The 26,340-nt window shown below is 38.5% G+C and overlaps 1 protein-coding gene across 1 annotated transcript; it reads left to right on the top strand.

Annotated features, from left to right (window-relative positions):
• The first annotated feature begins 3,445 nt into the window (after positions 1-3,445).
• On the top strand, positions 3,446-26,009 carry myo (myoglianin). The gene is made up of 3 exons (XM_012375140.2): positions 3,446-5,321; positions 21,927-22,533; positions 23,392-26,009. The coding sequence occupies exons 1-3, from the start codon at positions 4,949-4,951 to the stop codon at positions 23,609-23,611; spliced, it is 1,200 nt and encodes a 399-aa protein (XP_012230563.1). The 5' UTR covers positions 3,446-4,948; the 3' UTR covers positions 23,612-26,009.
• The last annotated feature ends 331 nt before the right edge of the window (positions 26,010-26,340 follow it).

Genomic DNA, 26,340 nt, shown 5'->3' on the forward strand with positions numbered 1-26,340 from the left:
AATGTGAGGATCCATGGTCCAACTTTAACCAGTTATGATGAAAGAGTTCGTTGCCGATGAAGGTACTCATTACTTAACGATCGACGTGTTAACGGACAGGCGGATATAGTGAAGATTTCGATGAGACCAAGCATTGGTCTTGCTCTTCACTTTTTATTTGCCAACGGTCGCGTACGGATGTCAATTTCAATCATTTTACCGTTAGAAGTGCGTTTTGTACATCCTTTGTACGTTTCATCCGTCATTCTCGACTAGCCGTAAAATGTTCCCCAATTTATTAAATATTAACATTATTATCAAATTAAATTTCTTTCAATGAAATTCTTCTAATCATTTAATCATTCGCGCCCTGATACTTTTATCTTTTTTGTATTTTTTATTATTTTTAATAATTTTTGTTAAAGTAAAACTTTCCATACCGAGATTTATGACTTTTAAATGGACCATTAACTTATAAATTCAGATTAATTTTGACTGAAAAAGAGATATATTTTTCTCTACTAACAGTCACGGCGGCTCTTATAATCAAACTTTTTAGTTTAATCGATTAAAAATCAGAAGAATCTGTATTCAATTTATTTAAAGTTCTTTGATATTTGAAAATACGTAACAACTGCGATTCTATGGTAGCAAAAAGAAACCTTGGTGTGTTCTTCCTGTAAGAATGCTACTCGAAATCACCGAGACTCAAATTATTTTTTTTTTTTTTTTTTTGACTTTGCAATTTAAAAATACTACTTTACGAGAAGCAATATTCGGATGATACAAGTCGATTCGTCGATCCGAGTTTCATACAATCAGTTTGCGCCTATCTGAAATCTCCAGTTTCGCGTTCGCAAGAAAGATGTATGCGCAATGCAAAAGATCGAGACGCTTAAAATACACGGCGGGGTGCATCTTCGATTGCGCGTGGTGGGATTTGAATTTTTTTGAGGCCCTATTTGGATTTCAAATGACACAGAGACAGAGTCCAGGGCACAGTTAGTCTCGCGCTTCATCCGATCTCCTTTTTCTTCTGCCTCCTCCTCTCGCCCTTATCTTTCGCTATCGCGTATCGATGGGACAACATGACCCGATCGACGCACGCTCCCGCGTCGCGTGCCCTCGATTTCGAATAAACATAAAGATTCGATCGATCAAGTGATTCGCACGAGATCGAGACCGTGCACAAATTGCACGCATTGACGTGACGTGTACAACAGACGAATTTGAAAGTTTTATACAGCACGATAAGAGGTGGCACATGTCAGCCGATATCTTTCGCCGTTCGGTCCGCGCGTGGCTCGAAAGAGAACAAAAAAAATATTTCACAACTGGATGAGAGCGATTACTCCTCGTTTAGTAGCGTGATACGAACATACGATGCATAAAACATGTCCATGCGGCCAGCAACCGAAAAAGGACGCACTTTCGCACTTTTTCACTTTCATATCTTTTTTTTTTTTTTTTTATTTATGCTTCATGAAAACTTTAAATCGCCAGGAAAATAAAAATAATAGAAATAAGAATGATATAATAACAGTAAAATAATAATAATTTCAACAAAAAAAAATCAGCTAATGAATTACAAGCGCGAATTATACGTGCTTACAACAATTAATTGTATATTAAAAGAAATGTTTAGAAACAGAATAAAACAGAAATAATATTATTCTTTTTTTATTAGATTTATTCAATCAATCAAGCTTTATTTTATCGATTAATAAAATTAATCGATATTTTTAATTATTTCTCTCTGTATTATTTTCAAAACTTTAAATTTAATTTTATTAATCAATAATAATAAAATTAATATAAAAAACACACATATTTAAAGCTTTGAAAATAATATAAAGATAGAAAAATAATTAAAAATAGTTGATATCATGATGATATTTATACTGCATAACCACAATGGGAATTATTTGCTTTTAATTGTTCACAATGGAAATAACAATTCCATTGCGATTAGAATGCGTTTGATTAATAAAACGAATTTCTAGAATTTAGTGCAATGACTTAAATTCGGATTGTAACAACGACCAAAATTAATCAACAATGCGTTACAATAAACAATCGAAATTATAAGGCATATACATTTGAGATCTTGATGCGCTATTTACTAATTCATGTCATTGTTAGCCCAAATTAGCGCTATCAGACTGAATACTATGAATTCATTTTATTAATCGAATTCTAAGCAGCACGGAATTTTGTGCATATTGCAATTTTAAACACTAGTTTTAATTTTCGTGTGCAATGGAGTGTTATAAATTACATAAATTATTTAATTGCATGTCTGACTTGTAACATTGTAGTTTCTTTACTTATTGAAAAGCATTAAAAGAAATTATTTACAATAATTCGACAAATCTTTACAAGCTAAACAGAGCTAGGACGTAGCACTCTAATTTATTGTTTAAATCTATGAACATACACAAACATTTCGGCCATCGAATTTATCCATCTTTAGTGTGTAAGAAAAAATTAAATAATAGAATTAAATTACATAACCTCAAACGCAAACGCAAATATACAATAATTTGGTCATATTTGACGAAATGAACTAAAGCTGTTACATTCATTATCAAATTACATAAAACTGTGAATGTTAAAGAATGGTCAGCGATGGAAGTTAAAACTACAAGAGTTAAAAGTTAAAATCCGTTTGTAAGCTAGGTTTGTCAAAAGATTTATCGAATTATTGTATTAATTGAAGAGCCCATTTTGAAATTATACTTTATTTAGAGATTATTTAATCGCGATACTTCTAGTGTTAACTCGTGAATTATATTATATAATGTAGTCGTCCCGCAATATTTTCACTTTTAACATAGAACGCGGAAAAACCGGTTCGAGATACCTCTTTTTTTTTAAGGGTTCACGATCTTTCTCAAATCTTCCGCCACTCGACGAATACGACGATCACGTTATCCTTCACCGCGTCCTAACTAACCCATTAACATCGCCGTGACCGCGATACAAGAGTAGTCGACGGCGGTCCGCGTCTGCGATGGCCCGCAGTACTCGAACCCTTTCGACAATCGTAAATGTGACCGAGCTTTCGACGGATCGTCATGCCGGCCGGCGATTTGCAAGCCAACGTGTAGAGAAGAACGAAGCTGAGCATTGTCGTTTTTCACGCGAAGGAATCGCGGAGGCGAGCGGCCGGGAGGAGAGGTTCGTACATGAGGAACGGGGTATGGCGGGTCGCGCCGGGTGCGACGGTCGGGCGCGCGAACTCGTGAGAGGGCGGCAGAGGGGGACGGCACTCGGTGGTGGACGACGTGGCGACGGCGACGGCGACGGCGACGGCGACGGCGACGGCGACGGCGACGGCGACGGCGACGGCGACGGCGGCGGCGGCGGCGGCGGCGGCGGCGGCGGCGGCGGTGGCGGCGGCAGTGGCGGAAAGGGTTCGGAGCGGGGGATAGCGAGGGAGGAGGAGAACGATGGGGAAGGGGGAGAAGAGGAACATTTGTTGGCGGCGGGTGTAGGTATACGTTCGGCCCCTACGACGTGAGTGCGTAAGATACTACGAGAGAGAAGAGACAAAGAAAGACGTCGTGGCGTGAGCGCGAAGGAGGGAGACAGCGTCGGAGCGACGGAGGATAGAGGGAAAGAGAGGGAGAGGGAAGAAGAAAGAAGAAGAAGAGAGAAGGAGGTCTCCACCTCGGACATATATGCGGTGAGAATTCGCGCCTCCTGTCTCAGTGCTTGACAGGCCGGCAAGCTCTTAGGATCCATTGGGTTTTACCAGTCCGTCCACGGATCACCGCTGCCTCCGCCGTCACGCACGATCGTCTTCCTCGTCGTCGCCGCCTTCTTCGGGGTCCCGCCGGATTTTTTGGGATAAGCGGTGTCTTCAGAACAGAGAGGGTGAAATTAGTTGACGCGCCGAGACTGGTCCCCGTAGTAGTAGCACTCAGTGGTGCCGGCTGAGTCAGAGTACCGGAAGTGTAAAGTCACGAGGCAGGAAACGACAAAGAACCGCGGGATATATAAGCGAGGAGAGGTGGAACAGGGTTGACCCAGCTCTCGAGGGTTGAGAAGTAACCGGTACGGATTCGGTGCCGTGACATTTGAAGCACGCCTGATAAAGAACAGGATCTGTCACTGAACGGTACATGGCGATGCGTGTCTTGGAACGATAGAGACTGGCGCCAGGACTGAAGGTCACAATGATGCAGCGGGCCGCATGATATCCGAGACACTTCGCACAGTTACAACGAAACACTGAAAGTGCCTTGTGATTCTCTCTCGCAGTGATTGGTGTGCGTGAGAACAGTTTTTGGTGAACCCATTTAAGTGGAGCGGGTGACACCGATGATAACTCTTTCAATCTGATCGCATTGTAGCCTAGAAAAGGACTCGTTGTTGAAGACTCAAGGTTCCACAAAGTTGATAGATCCGCAAGGAAGGCAGAAAGAAAGCGAAACTGGATCGTGCGGATTGCAATTGTGATCAAGGCCGGTCGCCTAGTTCCGGTGGAACACCGACTCCAAGGCGCAGTGACGAGCTCCACATCAAGGGAACCAAGAAGCTTCTCGAAGAAGAGAACGTATGGTTGTGCAAATTCAGGAAGAAGTTGGCATTGCGCGATAAGCGACGAAGAAAGAGACTTTCCTTGCGGAAGTAGTCCAAGTTGTGCGGGAAGAAGTAGAAGCGGAAAACGAAGAAGAACAGTGAAGAAGAAAGGCTTTTTCTACGCGAGAGTAGCGGAGACTGTTATCAAAAAGAAAAGAGAAATAGCGAAGAAAAGGAAGTGCATAGCCAAGCGTACATTGAGAACAATCGAAGAACTTTGGTCGCGGAAGAAAAGAAACGAAGCTAAAGAAATTTAAGCTTTGTTCCGAGGAAAAATAAAGACTCGGCGAAAACGAGTGACAATGCTATCGATCATCTGATCGTTCCTCTCGCGACGAAGGCCGATCGTAGTTGATTTAACCAAGGGCGACCTTGAACAAAGATGGTCACGAGGGCGCTGCTGCTACTCCCGCTGGTTCTCCTCGGTGCCTTTGACGCTCCCGGCATCGAGAGAGTTCACATCCGCCACTTGGCAATGGCCGGTAACGTCTGTAATGCCTGCAGGATGCATGAGGAACTCCGCGCGCTCAGTCTAGAGGCGATCAAGGAGCAGATCCTGAACAAGCTCGGTCTCAAGCAGGCGCCCAATATGACAGGCAGGGCTCTGCCAAGAATCCCACCGATCTCGAAGCTGATGGACATGTACGGGATGCAGGCCGACCAACCGCAGCCTCTCGAACCTGGTATCACGCACCATGAGGAAGTCGACGAGTATGCTGCAAAGACAGAGAGCGTTTTTGCCTTGGCGCAACCCCGTAAGTTTTTTTTTTTTTTTATTCTCTGTCTTTGAGTATTTAACAGAATTGGAACAAATCGTTAATAAATGTGTGCACAATAGTAAAACAGCAAATATACAGCTTATAATATTATTTTTTATATTTGTCATTATTTTTGAGATAATTTGTCTCAATTCTACGGACACTCTATGTATCTATTGTTGAGTATTTACTTAATTTACTTAAACTATTTTAAGAAAATTATTTACGGAAAAAAATATTAGTACGAATTTTTCTTCTTAGCTAGTTTCACGGTAGAGATTAAATAAATTTAATAAATAAAATTTGGATAAAGGTGGTTAAACGAAACTAAGCGAAAAGGAAAATTGGCTAACGACTCAAGCGCAAATTATACATGCTGATGTGTATTAAAAGAAATAATTGTGCATTAAAAGGAATGTTTTTACAAACGTCTCAGGTACAAATTACAAACGTGAAAAACCCCAGGTAGCACATATTCGTTTCACTTACGTTTCCTAAAAACATTGGATATATTTAGGATATGTGCAATGTGTAATATATTATTAAAATTCTTTTGCAACGAATTATCAAATGCGATATGTGTCGAATGGCGGTCATTTTTTGTAAAGTGTTTTTTTCTCTCTTTTACAAATTTTAATGCACGACTGCAAGAACTCGTTTCATATCTTAGTAATAGGTAGCGTTATCCCAAAGATCATGCCAACCAAGCGCCATAGTTTGCTCAGAATTAATTACCGCGAGTGGTAATATTTCATACACAACACCGATCACGTTTTCCTTGGCAACATCAAGTAAATTAACCTCAGCGACTCGGCAATCTGCCCGGCGTGACTCGCGTATATACATGCTCTCGTATGCAACATTGTACATACACTGAATTGCATCGTATCATCGCTGCTGATGAGCATCTTGTAACTTAATAGTGCCGAAGTAACAATTATATAACTGGCTCTTACATCCAACATATCGCTGCTGTTAACTATACCATTTACCGGACAAACGCTATAGTTTATTCGTTGCGTGCATATTTTATTTAAATTGAAGAAACATATATATAAATACTTGAAAACAATATAGAGAGATCTAAAACGACAAAGAGCGAAACAGAACGAGACTACATATTGAAACAGAAAACAATTTTTTCCCAATCTTTATAAAATGATAAATAAATTACTGTTAATTAAAAAAATACTTCATTTAAATATCTATTTTTTTATTTGCTTTGTGTTAACGCGACGCGTTTAGAATCGAATCATCAGAGTTTTATGCTTTTTTCGATCTTTGTTACATCTTCTAACAACTTCGATTTGAAATTGATCCCGCTCTGTCGCTTCTCTTGAGAACTCTCGCAAGGCGATAATGGGCCTTATCGAAACTCCGTGCCTCCCTGAGTGCAGGTCCCCTTTATATTACGTTATAGTGGGTGTCCCGGAACTCGTGCATTTCGAATCTTTTGAAAGTTCTTCTGTCTCTACAATTTTTTGCCGAAAGAATCGAATAGGAGATCCATTGTTGTTAATTATAAATTTCATGCGGTGACAATTACTTTAACAACCAATTGATTCGACGAATTATTCTATAATATAAAGCACCTATTCTTATTATAATAAAGCACATTGTGAGTAATTTATTATAAATTGCCTGCAAAGTGTACGAGAGATTGAAAAATGCGAGTAGCGTAGACGATATTCGAAGACGAAGCAATTAAAGATATCGCGTGTTTTAGGGGACACCCTGTATACGCTTCGTGTATAATATACACTTGTTAAGGAGCAGGAGGAACTCCAAACGGTCCGCCGCCGCACGAGTCCCTCGGGCGAAACTGTCTTCGAGCCACTTGCTGCTAAACACGTAATAGTGGCGGTAGAACCGCAACCTGTTATTAAGGTCCTCGCGTTCGCGAAAAAAAAACGGAAACAAAATAAGATCAACGACCTGCTTAGGAACTCGGTGAGAAACCGATCGGTCTTGCTACTAGCCGGCGCTTTTTTCGGGCAAATTTGAATTTTTATAAGCGCAATTTGCCTTTGCACGCCTCGCCGACGATGACGACGATCGGACAAGTTTGACAGAGTTTATCGGCGCACCGGCCACGTTGTGGCCGATTATCGCGTATTGCGTGATTATAGAGTCTTTGGCATTTTGATAAGCGTTGACTTATTATCTGTATCGCGCCAATTATGGCTTTATTTTCCAATACTGCAATCGTGAGAGCCAAGAGATTGAAGTTTCTGCAGTGAACACACATTATATATTACTGTTGCTTCAAATAAGTCACTAAATTGTCAAATTTGTTCCTCTAACGATGACGAAACACGCTCAATTTATACGGGAGATAAACCAAAAAAGACATCTTTTGTATTAATGTGATTATGACTTGTATATACGTATACTAAAGAAGACGTTCCGTAGTGAAGAAAATATTTTTTATCACGAAATGCATGAATATAATTGCACTTGTAGTGCAGATTTTTGACATTTATATTCAAAAAAAAAAATTAAAAGGAGGAAAGAAGAAATATCATTGAAATTGTCCAACATTTTGAAAAAAAATTGATTACTCCGCTATTTACAGAACATGTTTATTTATAATCAACTTGACACATTTTAAATGTTTCATTCTAAACATACCAAACACTTGATAAAGCCACTATGTTCCACTCGTTCTGCTCGTAAAGTGCGGCAATCAATGTCGCGCAGTTTGCTTCCTAAACTGATCTCATCGTTGCAGCAGTCGAAAATAAGTTTGCATATATTTAGCATTACGTTTAGATAACGAGTAGCGAGGCACGAATGAAAGTTCAAAAGTTACGTTTTTATCCGGCATTATCGGTGAGATTAATAACCGGAACGATTTAATTAAAAAACATGTATGTACATAGCCGGATAATGCGGTATTTAATTGCGGTACATGAGCACCATGTGTAAAATATGCGAAATTCATAATCCGAAGATATCAGCTGTTGTCCGAAATACTGACACTTAAATAGGCGAAAGTGCTAAAAAAAAGAATGAATAACGGGTATCGTATTCGCGTGGGGTTATCATGAACGACCTCTTGTCTGTCTGTGTTCGACCATCTCGGTCCCAGTGCAGGGAACGATCTTTGGAAATTGCGTTCACGCGAATTTTCTTCCTTCGCGAATCCGTCGTTCGCTGCCTTGCTGCCTCCAAGACTGTCTCGCTTATTCCGCGCATTGTATTTTAGTGTAACAGAAGATCTATACGTTTTTCACTTTTCTTCAGAATTTCTATTTTTATTTATTTTTATGTATCTTGAATGTTTGAAGAATTTATTATATCTTTTGACTTACGAATGTGTTGACTGATACATTGATCAATACATTTAATCATCAATAATCTTAGGATAGGAAATATTTTCTTCTTTTTGTTTCGTATTTGCTCTTGAAGACAGGTTCAATTTCTGCTCCGTCAAGGTATCACATATACTTGTTACATTTAGTGCTGTATCATACACTTCACTTTTGCAAATTTTCTTTTTTTTTTTCTTACAATAGAAGTTGATTCTATTCTTTTCATCTTGCGCGTATCGCTAGTGCGCACTTTGCGTTTGTATTATTTTCATATCTCCATTTGTTGTTTTTAATGTACTTGCATATCCTTATTTATGCACAGTTCACTCATTGCACTTGCCAATTGTTGTTTTACTACATTTCCTTCTGGCTTTATCATAATCTTTTCCTTCTTTTATCTTCGCTACTTTTGGACCGCTCTTTATCCGCGATACATTCTTTATTCATGATTTATATACTGAATTATAATATGACTTTTCCTCGTGCCGAAAATACTTATTTTCTTTTGTACATTATTCGTTCTCCACGATTTCTGTTTCATTTGCTTTGCAACTCTTTTCTTCTGCAATGATTTGTTCGCCTGAGCTATCAAAGTCCATTTTTTTCGATTTTTACATGTGTTGTTCCTTATCTTAATATCTCTTTCGACGAAACGATCGGTAATCTTTTACCCGACGTTCTTGAGAAATCGAACAATCTTGATCGCCTCTTATCGCAGATCAATCAGTTTGTAAGTACATACGGATATATGTACGTATGTACTTATATGTGACTGCAAATGCTGCACATGAAGTGTGATCGATAAGTCATGGTTCACCGATAATCAGCACAAATTAGCGTTTTAAGGCAGGGTTTGAGTGATAACAATTTAAAAGGCGTCGCCATTAACAGCAGAGAAATAAATGATACCAAATCCATTAATAACAAGTTTCTTGAATTTTTTTCTACAAATACGGCTAACAATTCGGCATTAAAACGTCACATGATATGCTGTGAGATTTAAAAATTGGTTATAACAAAGACTGGCTACCTCTTTGTAGTTTACCGCCGAGTAACCCCGATGACGTTGACCAAAATTATTCCTGCAGGAAATATACCGCGCACGTCGGTCCGATAATCACTGCAGACGCGATTGATTAACTGCCTTTTAAATATTTTTCTCGCATGTATCGCCGGCGCATATTCAGACGATACGATAGGGGACCAATTAAGTGCATAAAAAAGTTCAATGACGAACACGTCGTCCTGTCGCGGATGAAGCTGGCAGTCTTCAGCGTCATAATTAGCAGCAATGGATTTTTTCCCAATATTATTTATTGCTGAAAAATTATTATACAGCGCCATTTGTTTGCTATTCGAATTAAGATGTGATAATTTTATTTTATTTTGCATAGCTTCGTAGAGGGAAGCGCGGAATACTCTGTATGATGCTGAATACATTAGCGTTATGCTGTTGCAATTTGATCATAAAGAGCGCACAAATGAGTCTATGCAAGCGCGCAGCGATATACATGAGCTTTGTGTAGGAGTACATTAAATCAAATGCAATAATTTCTAAACTAAACGTAACTAGCCATTTGATTACAAGATTTATTGCTTAATACTTTCAATTAAAGTATCCTTTTAATTCTTAAAATAAATAATATCCCTAAGAAACGTAATAGGAAAGAGAAATCAATAAACGATAAACTTGAAATAGGAGCTGTCCGACCCTGTGGTGCTCTTTACAGTTAAGTGTAGATATTAAGTGTAGACTTGTCAAACTACTAGAAACGATCGCCAAGATTGCATACGTGTGCGAGCGACGAACCGGCCTCCATCCGTAACGAAGGTCACGGCCGGTACACAGCCTAGGTCAGGCCCATCGCCCATTATCGCGTTAAAGCTGTCTGTGAATGACTGTCGGCTGTTAGGACAACTATATTATGTTGGGACGGAGCATAGTTCGTGACGTAGCGCTCAGAGCTCTACTCTAGAACGGCAATTTACTCTAGTCAGCTGGAGCACAGTGATCAAAGCGGCACGGCAACTCGAAGTTCAGAAGAGAAAATGTAACAGCAGAAAGAACGAGAAGGGGTGAATTATAAAAAAACAGATTACAGAATAAAATTGATATGTTGTCATAAATGTGATATAATTATGATTCAATTATTCAATTGCAATTCAATATTTGGTTCTACGTTTTATGCACATTATTTATACAAATAAATTAATTTGTTTCTGAAAATTAATTCTTTACGAAATAAATAAGAATTAATTTAAGCGCAAATAATTATTTCATTTTTTTCTTCTATATTCTCTTTTTTTTTATAAATAATAAATTTCACAATGTATTTATCATATTTATCGTATTTGAATTATATTTATAAAAGATAATATGTCTAATAAGAAAAATATGCTGCACCTATATTTATGTGTATCGGATTTTTACCAGCTTGCCACGTGGACTCAAAGTCGAACTGCTGCTTTTTATTACTTATATACTTATATAAGTTCTCCGAGTTTATCGATGTCACTGTATTTCTTGTATAATTGGCATTTGAGTATGTAATGATGTGCTTGAAATTTGATAATTAATCTAGGGGCATAATTGCGCCCTCATAATTAAAAATTATTAAACACAGTTATGAAAAATATTTTATTTTTAAAAATATTTATATAGAACATGTCTGCTGTCACATTTCCACAAATTGTAATAATATTACCGTTATTGTAGTAATGAGGCTCTCTCTTTTGGCATATAACGTTCCATAGTTTATTACTAAATGTAACTTTTGCGATTAACAGTTTGTATTAACATTATAGTGACAGAATCGAGAAGATATTAGCATCCTCTGACAAAATATAAATTTTTCGATTAGTTTGCTAATTAAATTTACAATTTTGTTTTCGGAAATTCTTGTATATATTAGAATAGAATAGAATTTTTTATGATTTTGTGACATTTTATCTGAGCTAAGTGTTTGGTGTAAAAAATATCAAAAAATTACAGATTATGATTTTTTAATGAAATATACATTCCCAAAATAATTGCAAATTTAATAGACACAAGCAGAGGATTATATAGCATTTATAGTACCGCGAATGTGCCTGTCCGCTATTTACATAAGCTATCTTTTACGTGACCATACTTTTTCTGTCATTATTTCCATGATTATGTCCTTTCTTCTTCACCTCACGAATTGTGGGCACCACTCGTGCACCCTCCTGCTGTTGTTTCTCAACTGCCACTTTACGTTGGTCTTAAATCAGTCCTACCTCGCGAAATTAGCAAATCTGAAATAGATATATATCCGGTGAATAATGACAGTTGAGATAGTGCTACTGCGGTCAGCATACTCGCAGACAGGCGCCGTGTCTTCAGGGGTTCTCATTCGCTTCGCATTTTGTCTTCTTTCGCTTCGGAACGCCGACATCGATCGTCCGAATTTCGCTTTCTCAGAACCAGAAATATCTGATATAGTTTAGATTGGTATCATTTGAACAATACTTTAGTTTAGATCTTGATAATGTTTATGGTCAATTATGATAATCAAAGTTTAATCATAAAACAAAGAACATTTTTCTACGTTTTCAAAATTAAATTTAGAAAATTATAATTTCCGATTTTTTAACTTTTGTTGCACAAAAGAATTTATGTGGAAAATTAGTCAATATCAATGTTATTAAAAAATTAGTCAATATTATAGATGTTATTGATAATATTGACTAATTTTAGTTAGTCAATGTTATCGCTTTGCAGAAATTTGTGACTGACACACGTGGTAATTGTAATAAGAGTTTAGATTTAGTGAAATTATAATACTAAACTAACTTACTGAAACTATCGATAAATCAACATTGATGAGAAACTATGAACGATCTATGAGTAACCTTTGCAACAAAAACCAGTTTGTCGTGTTCCTGGCTTCGCGAGCTGATATTAAAAATACAAATATCACCGCCGCACGACCAGTGCATTTAAGGGTTACTATTGTTACATCACATCTCTATATTATCGTCATATGAATGCTAGTACACAGTAATAGATTGAATTTGATCGCTCGCGCAGTTTACTCGGCCGTACGCTGAAGATATTGTTATCGGAGTTTTATGTTAGAATCCAAGTAATTAGAGATCAACAGACTGACGCGCGTGGGATAAATGAGACAGACAATAAAATGTAATTATATTGTCTGTTATCAACGTTCGCCAAGAGAAAACTTAAATACACAATTCCAATTGTAGCAAAATTTTTATTTCCAACTTGTAATATATTGAATTCAACTTTTATCTTGAATCTTAAAAAAGTGACATGTACTTATTGATTAATGGGTGAAAACATAATATAAAAAATAAATTTTAATTATTTATTTTATATTTTATATTAGCCAAAGTTATCTCTTATTAAAAATATTTTTTATCTTAAATAAAGAAAGGTATGCATTTAAGAGTTAATGTTATCTTAAAAAAATACACAACATTTCAACCTTTATTTTCGGCGATAATCGAAATTCTTGCATGCGATTACTTTTGAGAGTTTTCTCTTTTCAGTATCTAACAGATTCATGTCGATGCGTATAAGAAGGCAATCGGGGTACAATAAGAAACTTTCTAGTTTTTTTTCCGCCCTCCAGCAACAGAGGCCCCTTGAGAAGGGGCGCAGATGCATAAACGCACGCGATGCCGCGAGGCGCGTAGGCAGGCCCTTTCGAGGGAAAAAGCGAAAGAGGTAGCGAGAACCGGGCAAGAAGCGAAAGAGTGAGAAAGAGCGCGAGAGGGAGAGCGGGAACGAGTACGCGTGACCCAAATGCGAATTTTATCGAGTTACGCTGTTATACTGTCGAAGTGCAGTCGCAATTGCGGGCCGCCTGTGTCACGCGATGCAGATTACTCGGAGACGGCAGTTTTTACGTCCGGTTTCACCCGGTCGGCCACTCTCCCCTCCTGAAGGTGATCCCTCAGGAGGAGCGTGTTTTACGGGGTATGTTGCAAGCTCGCGAGCTCGTTCGCCCGCGCACTACCGGAAAAACGATAAGTGCTTGTAGATAGGTAGCGCATAGCACCCGCGGTGGCCACAAACGTTCCCCATGTACACAGGGGAATTAGAATTATCATCGATCGTGTTCAACGCGATTCTCGGTAATTATTTAACATGAGCGCGCGATAAATCCGGCGTAACGCGGATTTTCTACGAACGGAGTGGAACTTTTTATTAAAGCTCATTGATGATTTCACGTGAATCAATGTTGCCTTAGAACGTAATTTAAGAATAATATAATATTGTAAAAAAATTATAAATATTGTTTTAGTGATTTGCACAAACATCAATTAACTTTAGGTATCTTTTTTACTGTGCAAATTTATAACTATAAAGGCGAAATAATAATTTTGTTAAATGTAATAACAATGAATTTTTATGGATGTATACAATAATAAGATTATATAAATATTTATATAATCGAATTTAATGCGCATGTATGTATATATATATATATATATATATATATATATATATATATATAATGTTAAATTATATAACAAGCATTTGTTATGCAACACGCTTATACGCAGCGTAAAAAACTGTGATACGGTCGGAACTTGGTTGCAACTTTGACAAACAAATATTTAATAATTTGTATGTCTAAATAAAAACTGCGTTTTGCCCGATAAGAAAAAATGGACTTGTTTGGAAAATCCAAAATTACTCGTTACACGATGCAACAATATTGAACAATGTAGAACGCGGATCAGTTTTTAGAGACTAGACATCCGACGACCTTTGCGCGACACTTGTCTTTAGAAACAGCCGATAATCGTATTCGAACTTGCACATTGCGTCTCTCTATCGAACGCGAATGCGTTCTTCATGCGACAAATCTGCAAAGGGTCGTTCACCCCCGCGCCCTACGGGCTCGCAGGATCATTAGTGCAATTAGGTATTCCCAAGTCGAAGTCAGAGGGCACGTTATCGAGCGGCTTTAGGCGCAACGAGACAGCACAGGGGGTAGGATGAGACAGGACGGAGATACGACATTGCGTTACAACATTAATTTCGGGGTTCAACGCTCCTGGCGAGCGGGTAGGTGTGCGTACAGACGTTTTTGTGTAGACACACGCAAAGCCCGCCTCTCAACACCACCCTTGGCTGTTTAGTTGCATTGGATATATAAGTCGACGTCTCGTTTGCGAAAATTCGTTCCTTTCAACACTTCGAGCGAGAGCGATCTTGTCGCGAGATTAACTCTCAATTAAAAAAATAAAAAAATTAAATCCTGTTATGTTTGGCACGTGCATTTTTTGCGATATTTTTTTGTGGACAAATATGATATCAGTCATAGTCATATTTATTTAAATTTAACAGATGCATACCTTCATTTAAAAATTTATAATCCAATTCTTACAATTCGTGTATTTTTAAATGAGTAAATTTTTCGATCGCGTCTTGAGATCGAAGCTACTTCACTTTTGCATTTTTACGAGACATCGGCTTTTCACCGATCCCTTTTTGTTTCTTCCTGTTGTTCGTCTTCATGTTTGAAGGTCGGATACGAGAAGGCACCGTAAGACACACGAGCATCGGTCGGAAAAAAAAACGAAAAGAAAGATTAGGACGGGAAAGATGGTGGCTTATTTTCGTCCAGACGAGGCTACAGACCGTCTGGCGCGAGAAGTTTCGGATTATATTTAAAGTCACGAGCACAGAAAAGAAGCACCATTCACCAAAATGTCACGAGACGCGCGAAGACGACACGCGTTTTTGCCATAATATCGTATAATTTTGGTGAAAAAGTTGACACAAAGACATTTTTAATATTTTAGAAAGAGTCTCTCCAATTTTTCCAAAGAGCATTAGATATATTAAGACAAAATGTGAACAAGATATCATTAAATTCAATTATTTAAAGAATCAGTAATTTTTTCAATAAAATCTGAAAATAATAGTACTAGAAAATTGTCAGAAAATTATAAATCTTTAGTTACTTTAATTTGGTAATACAGACACCTTCTTTTTTTCCATAACTATAATTTCTCAAAAATTATAAAATTTTCTGCTTTTAATTCTTCTGACTCTCTTTGTCCATTATTGTCTATTATCTTTGTCTATTATCACCTAGGATTTCTGATTGCAGCCAATAATAGTAGAGTAAAACGATTTTTAAAATTGCCCCATCCTGTATAATATGATTTATTTACATTTCACAATTTTGTATGATATCTAATGAATTTGATCATTATTAGTAAATAATTTTCAAAAATTACAAGTTTGAGCGTATTACAAATCCGAGAATTTTCATGTATCGCGCAGACACAAATAAATGCGCACTGTAAATGTGACAGTTGGCAGGCAAAAGTGAAAAAGGTAAACAAAAAAAAAAAAAGAAAGAGTACGTGATGAAAACAATAAGGCCAAATCACTAAGTACATCGTGCTTTAGCGCTTGAGATAAATATAGATTTTAGCGAACGCAGATCACACTCGCATTGCACATGGTAGAACAAACGTAGAAAGACTCTCTGGCCTCCGCGTACATATTCCGAGTCTTCAGCGACGAATACAATCAAAGTACTCATTCTTGTTGCTTATCTAATAGCGTTACATTTGTAATTAGTTGACAAAAATAGCGTGCGATGCAAGACATAGTTGAAAACATCGTGAGTAGAGAATTAATTGATTCGATTTCTAAAACATCGGCATGTTATAATTTATCAACCGTTTGATAATGCTTGTTCTTTATGCAATTTATTTCTGTTATGTTTGACATTTGTTTTTTAATACATTCCTTGAACAATGTACATATGTTGTAGGATTTATCAGAATTATTGAACTTTTTTTATTGAACTAAAAAAAAACATTGGTGCAAAAATTTTTTAAATTATAAAAAATTAAAATAATAAAAAAGTAAAAGTTACACAAAGTCTTACTTTTTATTTAATTTTAAACGTCAATCTTCTTTTAACGTAAACTTTTATTCAAACCTTAATTTTTTAACGTTAAAAATAAAAAGATTGCAAAAATAGTTGATATCTAATCAAATAATGAGTAAATAATTATCGTTTATTTAGGCATTTATCAATCTAAAAATCTTGCAATAGTTGCTAAACGCGACGAGGCCTCGCGTGTGAGCTGCGATCGCATTTTGTCGACGCGCATCCGCGACGAAAACGTCGCGTCGTAGAAGCGCGTACGCAGAAGAAGCGGGAAAGCGAAGCAGGAGAGTCACTCAAACGAATGGAAATCATGGAAAACAACGATGATACGACGGTGTCGTGGCCCTGCCTATAAATAAAGCGCAGAAATAATTGATATGCGGAACGACCTCTTACCATCCGTACCGTGGTCTCCCTCCTCGTTTATCCGAAACGCATCCCCGATGCACTTTTCGCCGCTATCAGTCGATTCTTTCACTCTCCGGCTACGCCATACGTAAGGGCGGCAACAAAGTTTAAAAATATCGCACGACAAATTGTCCATCGTCGTGAGACGGTCTCGCACATTTAGGCGATCAGCCCGCTTGCTGGTACTTCGTTCTGCCGCTCATTTTTTTCATCTTAAATATTGCGTTAATTCTTTTTATAAATAAATAAGAAACATATATATATGAAGAGTGTTAATTAACAATGATGATAATTTGAAGTGACTTTACTCGGCGCGTAACTTAGAAATAATTGAAAATTTTACGTTACAAGTTCAATTCTACGAATTTTTTGCAAATAATTGCTAATTTTTGCATATATTTCCTAAATTACCTAAAAATAGTTTAAAGAAATGATATGGAACATTGTTGCTTTCTTAATTCGCGATAACATTTTTGATAGTGCAAATCACAAAGTAGTAATTTATTTGATACTTTATTAAATAACGTATTGCGACGATTGCATATATAACTCTCTTTGAAAATACTGATTAAATTACTACATCGGCTCTCACTTTTCAGCTAGATAAGCTCGATAATTTCATTGATAATATTTTTATTTCGTACTCACATTCACCACATTGCGGCGACTGATTGATATAGAATCGGTTATGCGGACATTTACGGAGTCGGTGCACGAAACATCTCGGGTGTCAAACTTTCTCCCGTTAACCTTCAGCCGTTTAAAAAGCTGCGGGACGCGTTTTTGGCAGCGCGGCGGGGCGGATATGCCCATAATCGGAAAGTTGACGGGATTAATAATAATTAATCCCTAGGGCGATCGGGTAGACGGGCATGACGGGTAGACGGTAAGCATCATGGGTAGGTAGATGGTAGATGCGAGTCAGCGCGCGCGTCAGACGATTCGTTGCAGAAATACGGGACAGCTGACGGGTGACAGTGACAGTGACGGCGAATAAAAGCGAGACGAGGGTAGATCGCGCGAGGGCGGGAGGGATGGTAATCAAATTATTCGAAATGCTCGAAAAGCGGAGAGTTACTCGGCAAGGTTAATCGCAGCGTCCGTCGGCGGTGCTCTCATAAAATGTTAACGAAATTAAAAACCTCCACGCTCCGCAAAGCGTCACGCAATTTCCATGCACCGAGTTCCCATGCAAAATTGAGGAAAGTCGAAGTTGCGTGTCCTGTTACGAATTTGCCCTTCCTTCCCCCCCCTCCCTCTCCCTCCTCCCCCTCCCCCTCTCTCTACCTCTCGTACTTCTCATGTGTCAAGTAATAATATTTCATCCGAGAAACTTTGTTGTTCTGACATAAATAAATAAATGTCTCGCGAAAAAAATTCGCATTTTTTTTTTGCTTTATTTGAAGAAACGATTAACAAATATTTATGCAGACTTCAAACTTTTAATCACATAATTATGAAAAATAACCAGCGTATTTTATTATAAGAAGCATTGCTAATTTAATTTTGTAAGAAGTCACGAAATAAATAACGAAATAAATAATATTAACAAAAATTTGTTAATTGTCAGGATAATAAAATAAGTTTAGTACGCATATGTATAGATATAAGAGCAAGAAGGCAAGCAATTATCTTCGCATTCGTACGAGCGATCTGTGGACTCGACTTGTAGACGACCCGGCAATAGACTACTTGCGATCATCTCGAACGCTAACGGCTCCAAATTTATCGCCAATCTATATATTATTGTATTTTTCGCTGACACACAATCGGTCGAAGTCGAGCGGTAACGCCCGGACGATTCAAAGTCTTCATTGTTTTTCTCGTGTAAGCAAATTATAATATTCCCACAATTTAAACGTGACAAGCATATAATAACGAAGTGAATTCTTGATAACTAAAAGAATATATTAAAAAATTAATTGTGTGTGTCTTTTGGTCGTCATAATTGATTATTTATTATGTTTATTATAAAAAGACGTCAGATGACGATCATTTGCTACTTGAGATGTTACATCGTCATATTCTACACTTACAAAAAAGGAATACATTTTTTAATGGAAAAATTGATTTCTCTCCATGTGACTCGGATAAATTATGCCAATGTGATCGTGTAAAATGATTTTTTGCATCAACTAAGATCATCCTCGCGTCGTATTTCTCAACTTTGCAAATGCCGTCGCCAATGCTATGCGAGTGGCGTAAGATTCATAAGTTTCATGGAAAACTTCTTACGACGACTGGCGCGAGGAACCAGTCGAATACCAGGACGAGCGCAGTCGGCTTAGAAGACACGCACAAAATCGCGCCGATGCATCGATACGCGTTGAGAGCGCTGATTGATCGATCGGGAGAAAAACGCTCGCTCGCTCGCGTATAACGGTACGATTTGAGGTGGCTTTACCCTTCGTGGAAGCGGTCTTGTCGAGCGATGGCCTGAATAGAGTCTCCTACCGTGTGTATAAATCTGTCTCGTGTTGTTTCTCTTTTATTTCTTTTTTTTTTTTATTCGTTGATCGATCGATCGATCCGCGATTGATCGCTCTCCGCGAATCCAGCGGAGATGCAGGGTCGAGTTTAACGTCGGTCATCGGGGTAAATGTCGAACGCACAACACACGTGCGTAAACGTGTTGTGCGGCCGTACGAGCGCCGCTGCGCTTTGATCGGCAAGAAACTCGGGGACGACTTTGCCGTGCTTGCTTCCTGATTTATTGCCGATTCCTCGACCGCGAAGAGGCCCTGCGCGGGCGTTTGTGAAGCGTTTTTGCGACGCCGCGACATGCGCCGCTCAGCAACGAGGATTTTCTAAGTTCGAATCTTCTTATTTTGAAAACCGGCCACGTAACACGTCGAACGTTTTGCTGAGCTATCGGTGCAGTCTTCATTTATGCAATTTATCTCGATCTAGTAAAAACTGTCGCACGAGCAGGACAATATTAATAAATAATATAATATCGAGAGGCAGATAACTCAAGAAACTAATAACCAATGTAAATTGAAAGATATTTTGCAATCTATGACGCGAAGTGAGCTGCTGCAAATCGAAGCAATTTTAATACCGGAGATGTGTGTTTGCAATATCGTGTGTTATAGAGCAAAAAGAATGTCACGGATAATCGTTTGTCGATTGCATATTATAAATGTTTTTGATCTGCCGAGAGTTAACCCGCTGACAACACAATATCGGAAATTTCATATCGTTAATGAAATTACGACTTTGAAGGAAAACGCGCTTTACAGCGCTATTAAAGTGCTGTAGACAGCCTGAAAGAGAGACGCACCGTGTGCGTCTCATTTGATCGGTTGATTGGGAAAGTACCGCGGAGGAAGTCTATCGCAGTTGCCTCGCTAAATTTATTTTAAGAAGACCCATCGAGCCCGATCGTACGTGCGTACCAAATTATTACATATAATCGTCAGGCTCTCTTCGATTTACAAAGAGACCAAATCGTCGAAGCCGAAATGTCGATAACGTCGCGATATTACGTCGCCGTTATAAAAATTACAGAAAGTCATGCGATTAGTATTCGTATCCGCAATTTAAAACAGTCTTGTCTAATATGCCGCGTTATCGCCAATACTTTTGCCTTGTTATCGACCAATTAGAAATAATTATTCGCACGCAGCACACATCGCCGCGCGCGTCGCATCACGCGTGCATCACAGCGATGCGGTCCGATCACAATCGCAAGATCGGTGCAATCATCCATATTGTTTTCTCTTATGCAATCCCCGGCTTTTTTTTGAGCTTCTCTTTGCGGTGCATCGTGTCATCGCATGATTAATAAAAAGATAATTTTCGAACGCCAACTTTGTATCGACTGCTCCAAATAGCTTCGATACGTAAATGATTATCGCGTTCATTTTCTCTCCCGATAACCTTACAGCGACTTGACGAAGCTGTAATATTATACTATGTAACGATCTTTGGCATCAATGATACTTGATACTTTCGCGAACGTTGGTGTATTTTTATATCTTTATCTTTGCGAAAGCTAAAAAAAGCCGCACGCTCGCAGCCATACTTAATGCAGCGCATCTTCGATTTCAGAACTACTTTCTAGCCGGCAGAAATGTGTCAGGACTTGTTGAATCTTAAACGAGTAATGTGAAAAGAGACACAGTCGAATGTCTCTTACGTCCACAAAGTTGCGATGTGCTTTAACGCGATTGAAAATGATCGGATGATTCACATAAATATGTCTGTTTACAAACATGTAAATAATTTTTATCATATTCAAATGGAACGAAATAAATATTTACGTATTTTTTTGTACATTTTATTTTCAATGCTACTTTATTCACGCTGTCCAATATCTCCGTACAGATAGTACTAAGCGAGTACATTAAGCAGCACAGCGATACTTATTTATCGAACAGTGTAGTATGACCAGTGACAATCTCTTTATTCACAAATAATAAATGATGCAAGCCAAGTTCGGAGGATCTTGCATTTTGAAAATGCAAAGAGATGTGCATTCATGTGCGGATAGGTTAAGTGGAAAAGAAAACGGCACTTTATCGCTGACATGTTTAGCGTGTCTCGGCGAGTCTATCGACGAAACTATATCTCCTATTTGGAATTTTCCTACACAATTATTGACGCGCATCATACCCCTCGGTGCATTTGTTACTACGCAGCATTAAATAATCGTACGCGGCTGTAGGAAAAAAAGAATGCAAATTAAAAATAAAGATCTGACGCAATTAGAATTCTATTTCAGATCTAACGTTTGCACAATTAGAATTCTCTTTTCCGATCGTAGAGAGAATTTCAAAATATGTTTTTCTTTTTCCTATAAAGATTTCGCTTATCTTGCACCGAGTAATCTATAAATCTATAAATAGTTATCATATATATATATATATATATATATATATATATATATATATATATATATATAAAATTGAAAAGGGGTAATTATTATATTCCGCGACTGACGTATATCGCAAATCTTATGCTTGCAGATCAGAGGTTAAGGCACTCAAAAGGCAATCTGGACGTGCTGTACTTTAAGTTCTCCGACAAAGTCGTCCAGCATCGCGTCACCAAGGCGGATCTGTCTCTGTGGATATGGGGAGTGAATCAAGATTCGGAGCTCAGCGAGCCGAGCGACCTGGACAGCCAGGACGCGGGTCCGGTGACGATTACCCTGCAAAGGATTCTACGAGGCGCGACCGAAACGGGTGGGCCCCTGTTGGGCCCGCCGTTGACTACGAAGCATCTGAGACCGTACGGACGACGAGGCGGCTGGATCACGATCGAACTTAGACGAATGGTGGCCGAGTGGTTCAAGCACCCCAGGGATAATCTAGGAGTGGCGCTAAAGATCATCGGACCTGGCGGCAATCACCGCAGGAACTCGGCCCGACTAGTCGAAACGAATCCCGGCGCGGAGTACGCCCCGTATCTCGAGGTGCAGATGCAGGAACTTGATTCGCGAAGAGGCTCCAGGATCAAGAGGAACGTGGGACTCAACTGTGACGAAGCCAGCCAGGAGACGCGGTGCTGCCGATATAAGCTCACGGTGGATTTCGAAAAGTTCGGCTGGGATTGGATAATCGCACCTAAAAAGTGAGTACATAAACATTCCATTTTTCTTATTAATATGTTGCTAGTGCTATTGTTTAGAACGGGGTAGTTGGGTAATAATACCCGAACCAACCGGAACTAGTTGTAGAAGAAATTTGCAAAGAAAACTAGTTTGTAAATCATTTTGTCACCTTTTTCAATCTGCACTCGGCACCCTTGTTGATGCATGCTTTTATTACATATTTCGAGAAATTAACAATAAATCTTGTTCGGAATTCTAATTATTTACGTAATATCAAGATTATGAGTCGCTGTCGAAAGCAAACAATTATAACAATAAATGCACAACGAAAATGACAGTGAAATCTTTTATGTAAGTTATCAACGTGATATATTTCACGCTTGTTTCATAGAATATACGCGCACTTCCGCGAGAATATATTGCGACTTACAAAACGATTAATGCATCGTCGGCGAAGCACGTACTCGTAAAGATTTCTCCGGCGAAGGAGAAAATATTTAAACCAAACGCGGTTTCAATAAAGGAACTGTGACTTTCTTGCTGGCACGTAGAATGGCTCTACATAAACAATACTAAAACTGTTTTTGCTCACGTTCACGTCCGAAAATACGTCCTGCTATGCGCCGCTGTTTGCATATGCATTTTACGCGAATTTAACGTGGCAATACTTGACTCGTTGATAAATATGACAAATTAGGAAAGCGTAACTGAATCGGCTGGGAAAAGACTGGCTTTTCAAATCAGTTTCATCAACGCTGTCTTAAGCTTTAACAGTCCGATTGATTGTTCGGCGAAACCGGCCGTTATAGCGGCCAATATTGCGAATCAGTTCGTAGAATTCTCATTAATGATCGGCTCCCAAAATGTTTGTGTCGCAGATACGATGCCAATTACTGCTCGGGTGACTGTCCGATGGCTTTTCTTCCGGCTTATCCGAACACGCACATCGTCAGCCTGGCGGAACCGCCGAATAACACCGGGCCGTGCTGCGCACCTAGGAAGCTATCCGAAATCACGATGCTGTACTTCGACAACGAGTACCAGATCGTGTTCTCGCGGTTGCCGGGTATGGTCGTCGAAAAGTGCGGCTGTTCATAGTCCACCTTCGATTCCGGCAGAACAAAAGCGACGTGGACGACGCCGAGAGCACGTCGACGCGAGGTAACGTCCCGCGACGCTCTCCTCCCGATTGATTCCGATAATCATCGTCGTTGTTCTCGTCAATCGTCGTCAATTGTTGTCGCCGCGTTCTTGGCGATTCCTCATCCGATAGACTGAAAGTGCCTTGTTCGGAGAGTAGTTGCGTGATGCGGATCTCTTTGGAGCGCGTAAGGGGGGGGAGCACGAGAGTGAGCAGCAGCTAGAACAGTGGATGGTGGATTCGAGTGAGAATCTCCTTCCGAAGACCGCGCTGGATGCCAAGAAAATCCAAAGAGGGACTCGCGTCGTTTAGCGGGGAGGCACCTCGACGATGGTTTTATAGTCCACGGCAAGGCGGATAGTTCCTAGAGTCACGGTATTATTTTTAAGATGCCGATACGTTTGCATCTGATCCACGGGCGCGACCTCGTGATTATTCGATTACGTGAGTTTTCTCACTCCTAGCACAGGCGGGAAAGAGCCCGGGGTTATTTATAACGCTCGTAGCCGCTACGAGCGTTATATATTCGCAAAATCCCAAAGCGATTTTGTGATGAGCAGTACAAAACTATGTTAAAATTTTTACTATTGCATTACTATGCCCGGCTCTCGTGAGACTTTAGATGCGATTACGAAGGATACAGCACGGTCGTTTCGCGTGGCTGAATTGTATCCAGACAATGTATTCTTGTCTCTTTTACGTTGGAAACAAGATACATTGTCGTTAACAGAGGTCGTCGACGATCGATGAAAATGTGTCGGCCAACAGATCTCGGTGTACAGTAAAATCGTTGTTTTTTTAATGGTTTTTTCTCTCTTACTTCCTTCTCTCCCCTCCCTTCCTTCGTCTTTATATACATATATATATATATATATACATATATATATATATGTTTTTGTCATTATGGTCGTTTTAGCGAATTGTGAGAGTGCGTGTGCGAGAGAGCGTGTCGAATTATGTAAATAAACAGGCAAGAGTGTGGTGTTGCTTTTTTAAGACTCCCGGGTCCTGGAAGGATTCAACGAGGACGTTACTCGTATATTGGCGGAAAACTCTGTCTTCCGTTTTTTTTTTTTTTTTTTTTTTTTTACTGCGAGTACGGCTCCAAGTTGTAATTAACGGCGCGATATTCGATTAAATGGCGCTCAAAAACTTTAAATATCACGGTAATCGGAAATTTCATACGTTCTCGTTAGTCGTCACGGACGCAGAACAAGCACTGAGCGTTTATTTCTAGATGAATGAGCGTTTGTTGTGCAACGAACGTGAAATACGCCTGATTTTTTAGTAGTTTTTTTCCTCGTAATTCACGGTATTAATAGTTACATTTTATAACGCGGATCAGGAAAAGATAACTTTCTTTCGAAATGCACCTCTTCCTATTCCGCACATTGTACAATTTTTTAAAAATTGACAAGTATTTATAAACAAACTTATGTTAAAAGTTCTTTTTTTTTCCTCCGACAGACAGTGAATCTAACGTTTTATTGATTTTAGGTCCATTAAAAATTACCGTCGCTGATTCTTTCGTAATCCTTATTAAATGTATTCACGATGACAGAGAGAAAAAATCAGTGCTCTAATATGTGTAGACATATCCCCGATGCATAAAATAATTCTGTGTATAGCGATTGAAATCGATGTAATTTCGACAAGTTTAGATCTCTCTATATTTAATCAAATCAACGAAAACGCGCCAATCGATCGTAAATACGGCGCATTTCTTTGAATCTGGCATTAAGAATCTAGTGTTGAGAATTAAACTTATCAAGATTTTGTCGGTTTCAATCCCTCGTTGTATAGCGATCTTCAAAATCCGGGAACACGCCTGAAATCTCTTATACTACGAGAGTAACATTTATTGTTAATTCCACGTTTTTCCCTCTGCTTCGATTCAAGTGCACGGTAGCTATATCTTGTAAAATAGTATACGATACACGGATCGACTTGCGCACACCGTCCCTGACCTTTATGTGATTGTAAAGGAACAAAAAAACACATACATACACGAATTTATAAAAAAAAAACTGCGATTTTTATAAAGCGATCATTAGAAAGTAAGAAAAAGCTCCTTGAAAAATCGATTCCTTTGTAATTCGTCTCTTTTCCGTTAAGCTGTCCTCTATTTTTCATTTTTCTGCGATCACCGTTTTTCGCTTTCTATCTTTACTCCTTACATTCTCAGTTTGCGAATGTACCAATAATTAAAAAAAGAAATAAAGGAATTGTGTATCTTCCCCAATGTATAAATGAGGACGGCAAAAAATGCATACTTATATGTATAATGTGTACTTCTTAGGTAGGCAGCATAGATAGAAGAATATTTATTCCATGAAATAAATGGTTTTTCGATGAGCACGGAATAATATTTTAATTTTTTCCTCCTTTACTTTTCTATTAAACACACAAAGTTCACTTAATAGTGCAATTATAATTGTTTATTTCATTTAAAAAGCTTGAGTTTTAAATTTAAAAAAATTAAATTTAACTTTTATTCAACATCAAAGCATTCAGTATTCTGACAAAAATCTCACGGAGCACAAATTATTTTATAATTTGTAAATTAATTTCAATTATTTTAATTACTTGAGTCACACATATTTGATTTCCTTTTCTTCCAAATAAGACACATTTATAACGTAAGTGGTTCGCCATTTCTGCAAATCATTCATATCAGATTTATTTT

This window comes from Linepithema humile, chromosome 6 (assembly GCF_040581485.1).
Source record: "Linepithema humile isolate Giens D197 chromosome 6, Lhum_UNIL_v1.0, whole genome shotgun sequence".
In the NCBI taxonomy this organism is placed as follows: Eukaryota; Metazoa; Arthropoda; class Insecta; order Hymenoptera; family Formicidae; genus Linepithema; species Linepithema humile.

What these genes read in the sequence shown, in the direction of transcription:
- myo (XM_012375140.2), top strand. Translation starts at nt 4,949, where the DNA reads ATGGTCACGAGGGCGCTGCTGCTACTCCCGCTGGTTCTCCTCGGTGCC. An exon ending in TTTTGCCTTGGCGCAACCCC is followed by an intron (nt 5,322 to 21,926) that starts GTAAGTTTTTTT and finishes TTATGCTTGCAG; the next exon opens with ATCAGAGGTTAAGGCACTCA. An exon ending in TGGATAATCGCACCTAAAAA is followed by an intron (nt 22,534 to 23,391) that starts GTGAGTACATAA and finishes TTTGTGTCGCAG; the next exon opens with ATACGATGCCAATTACTGCT.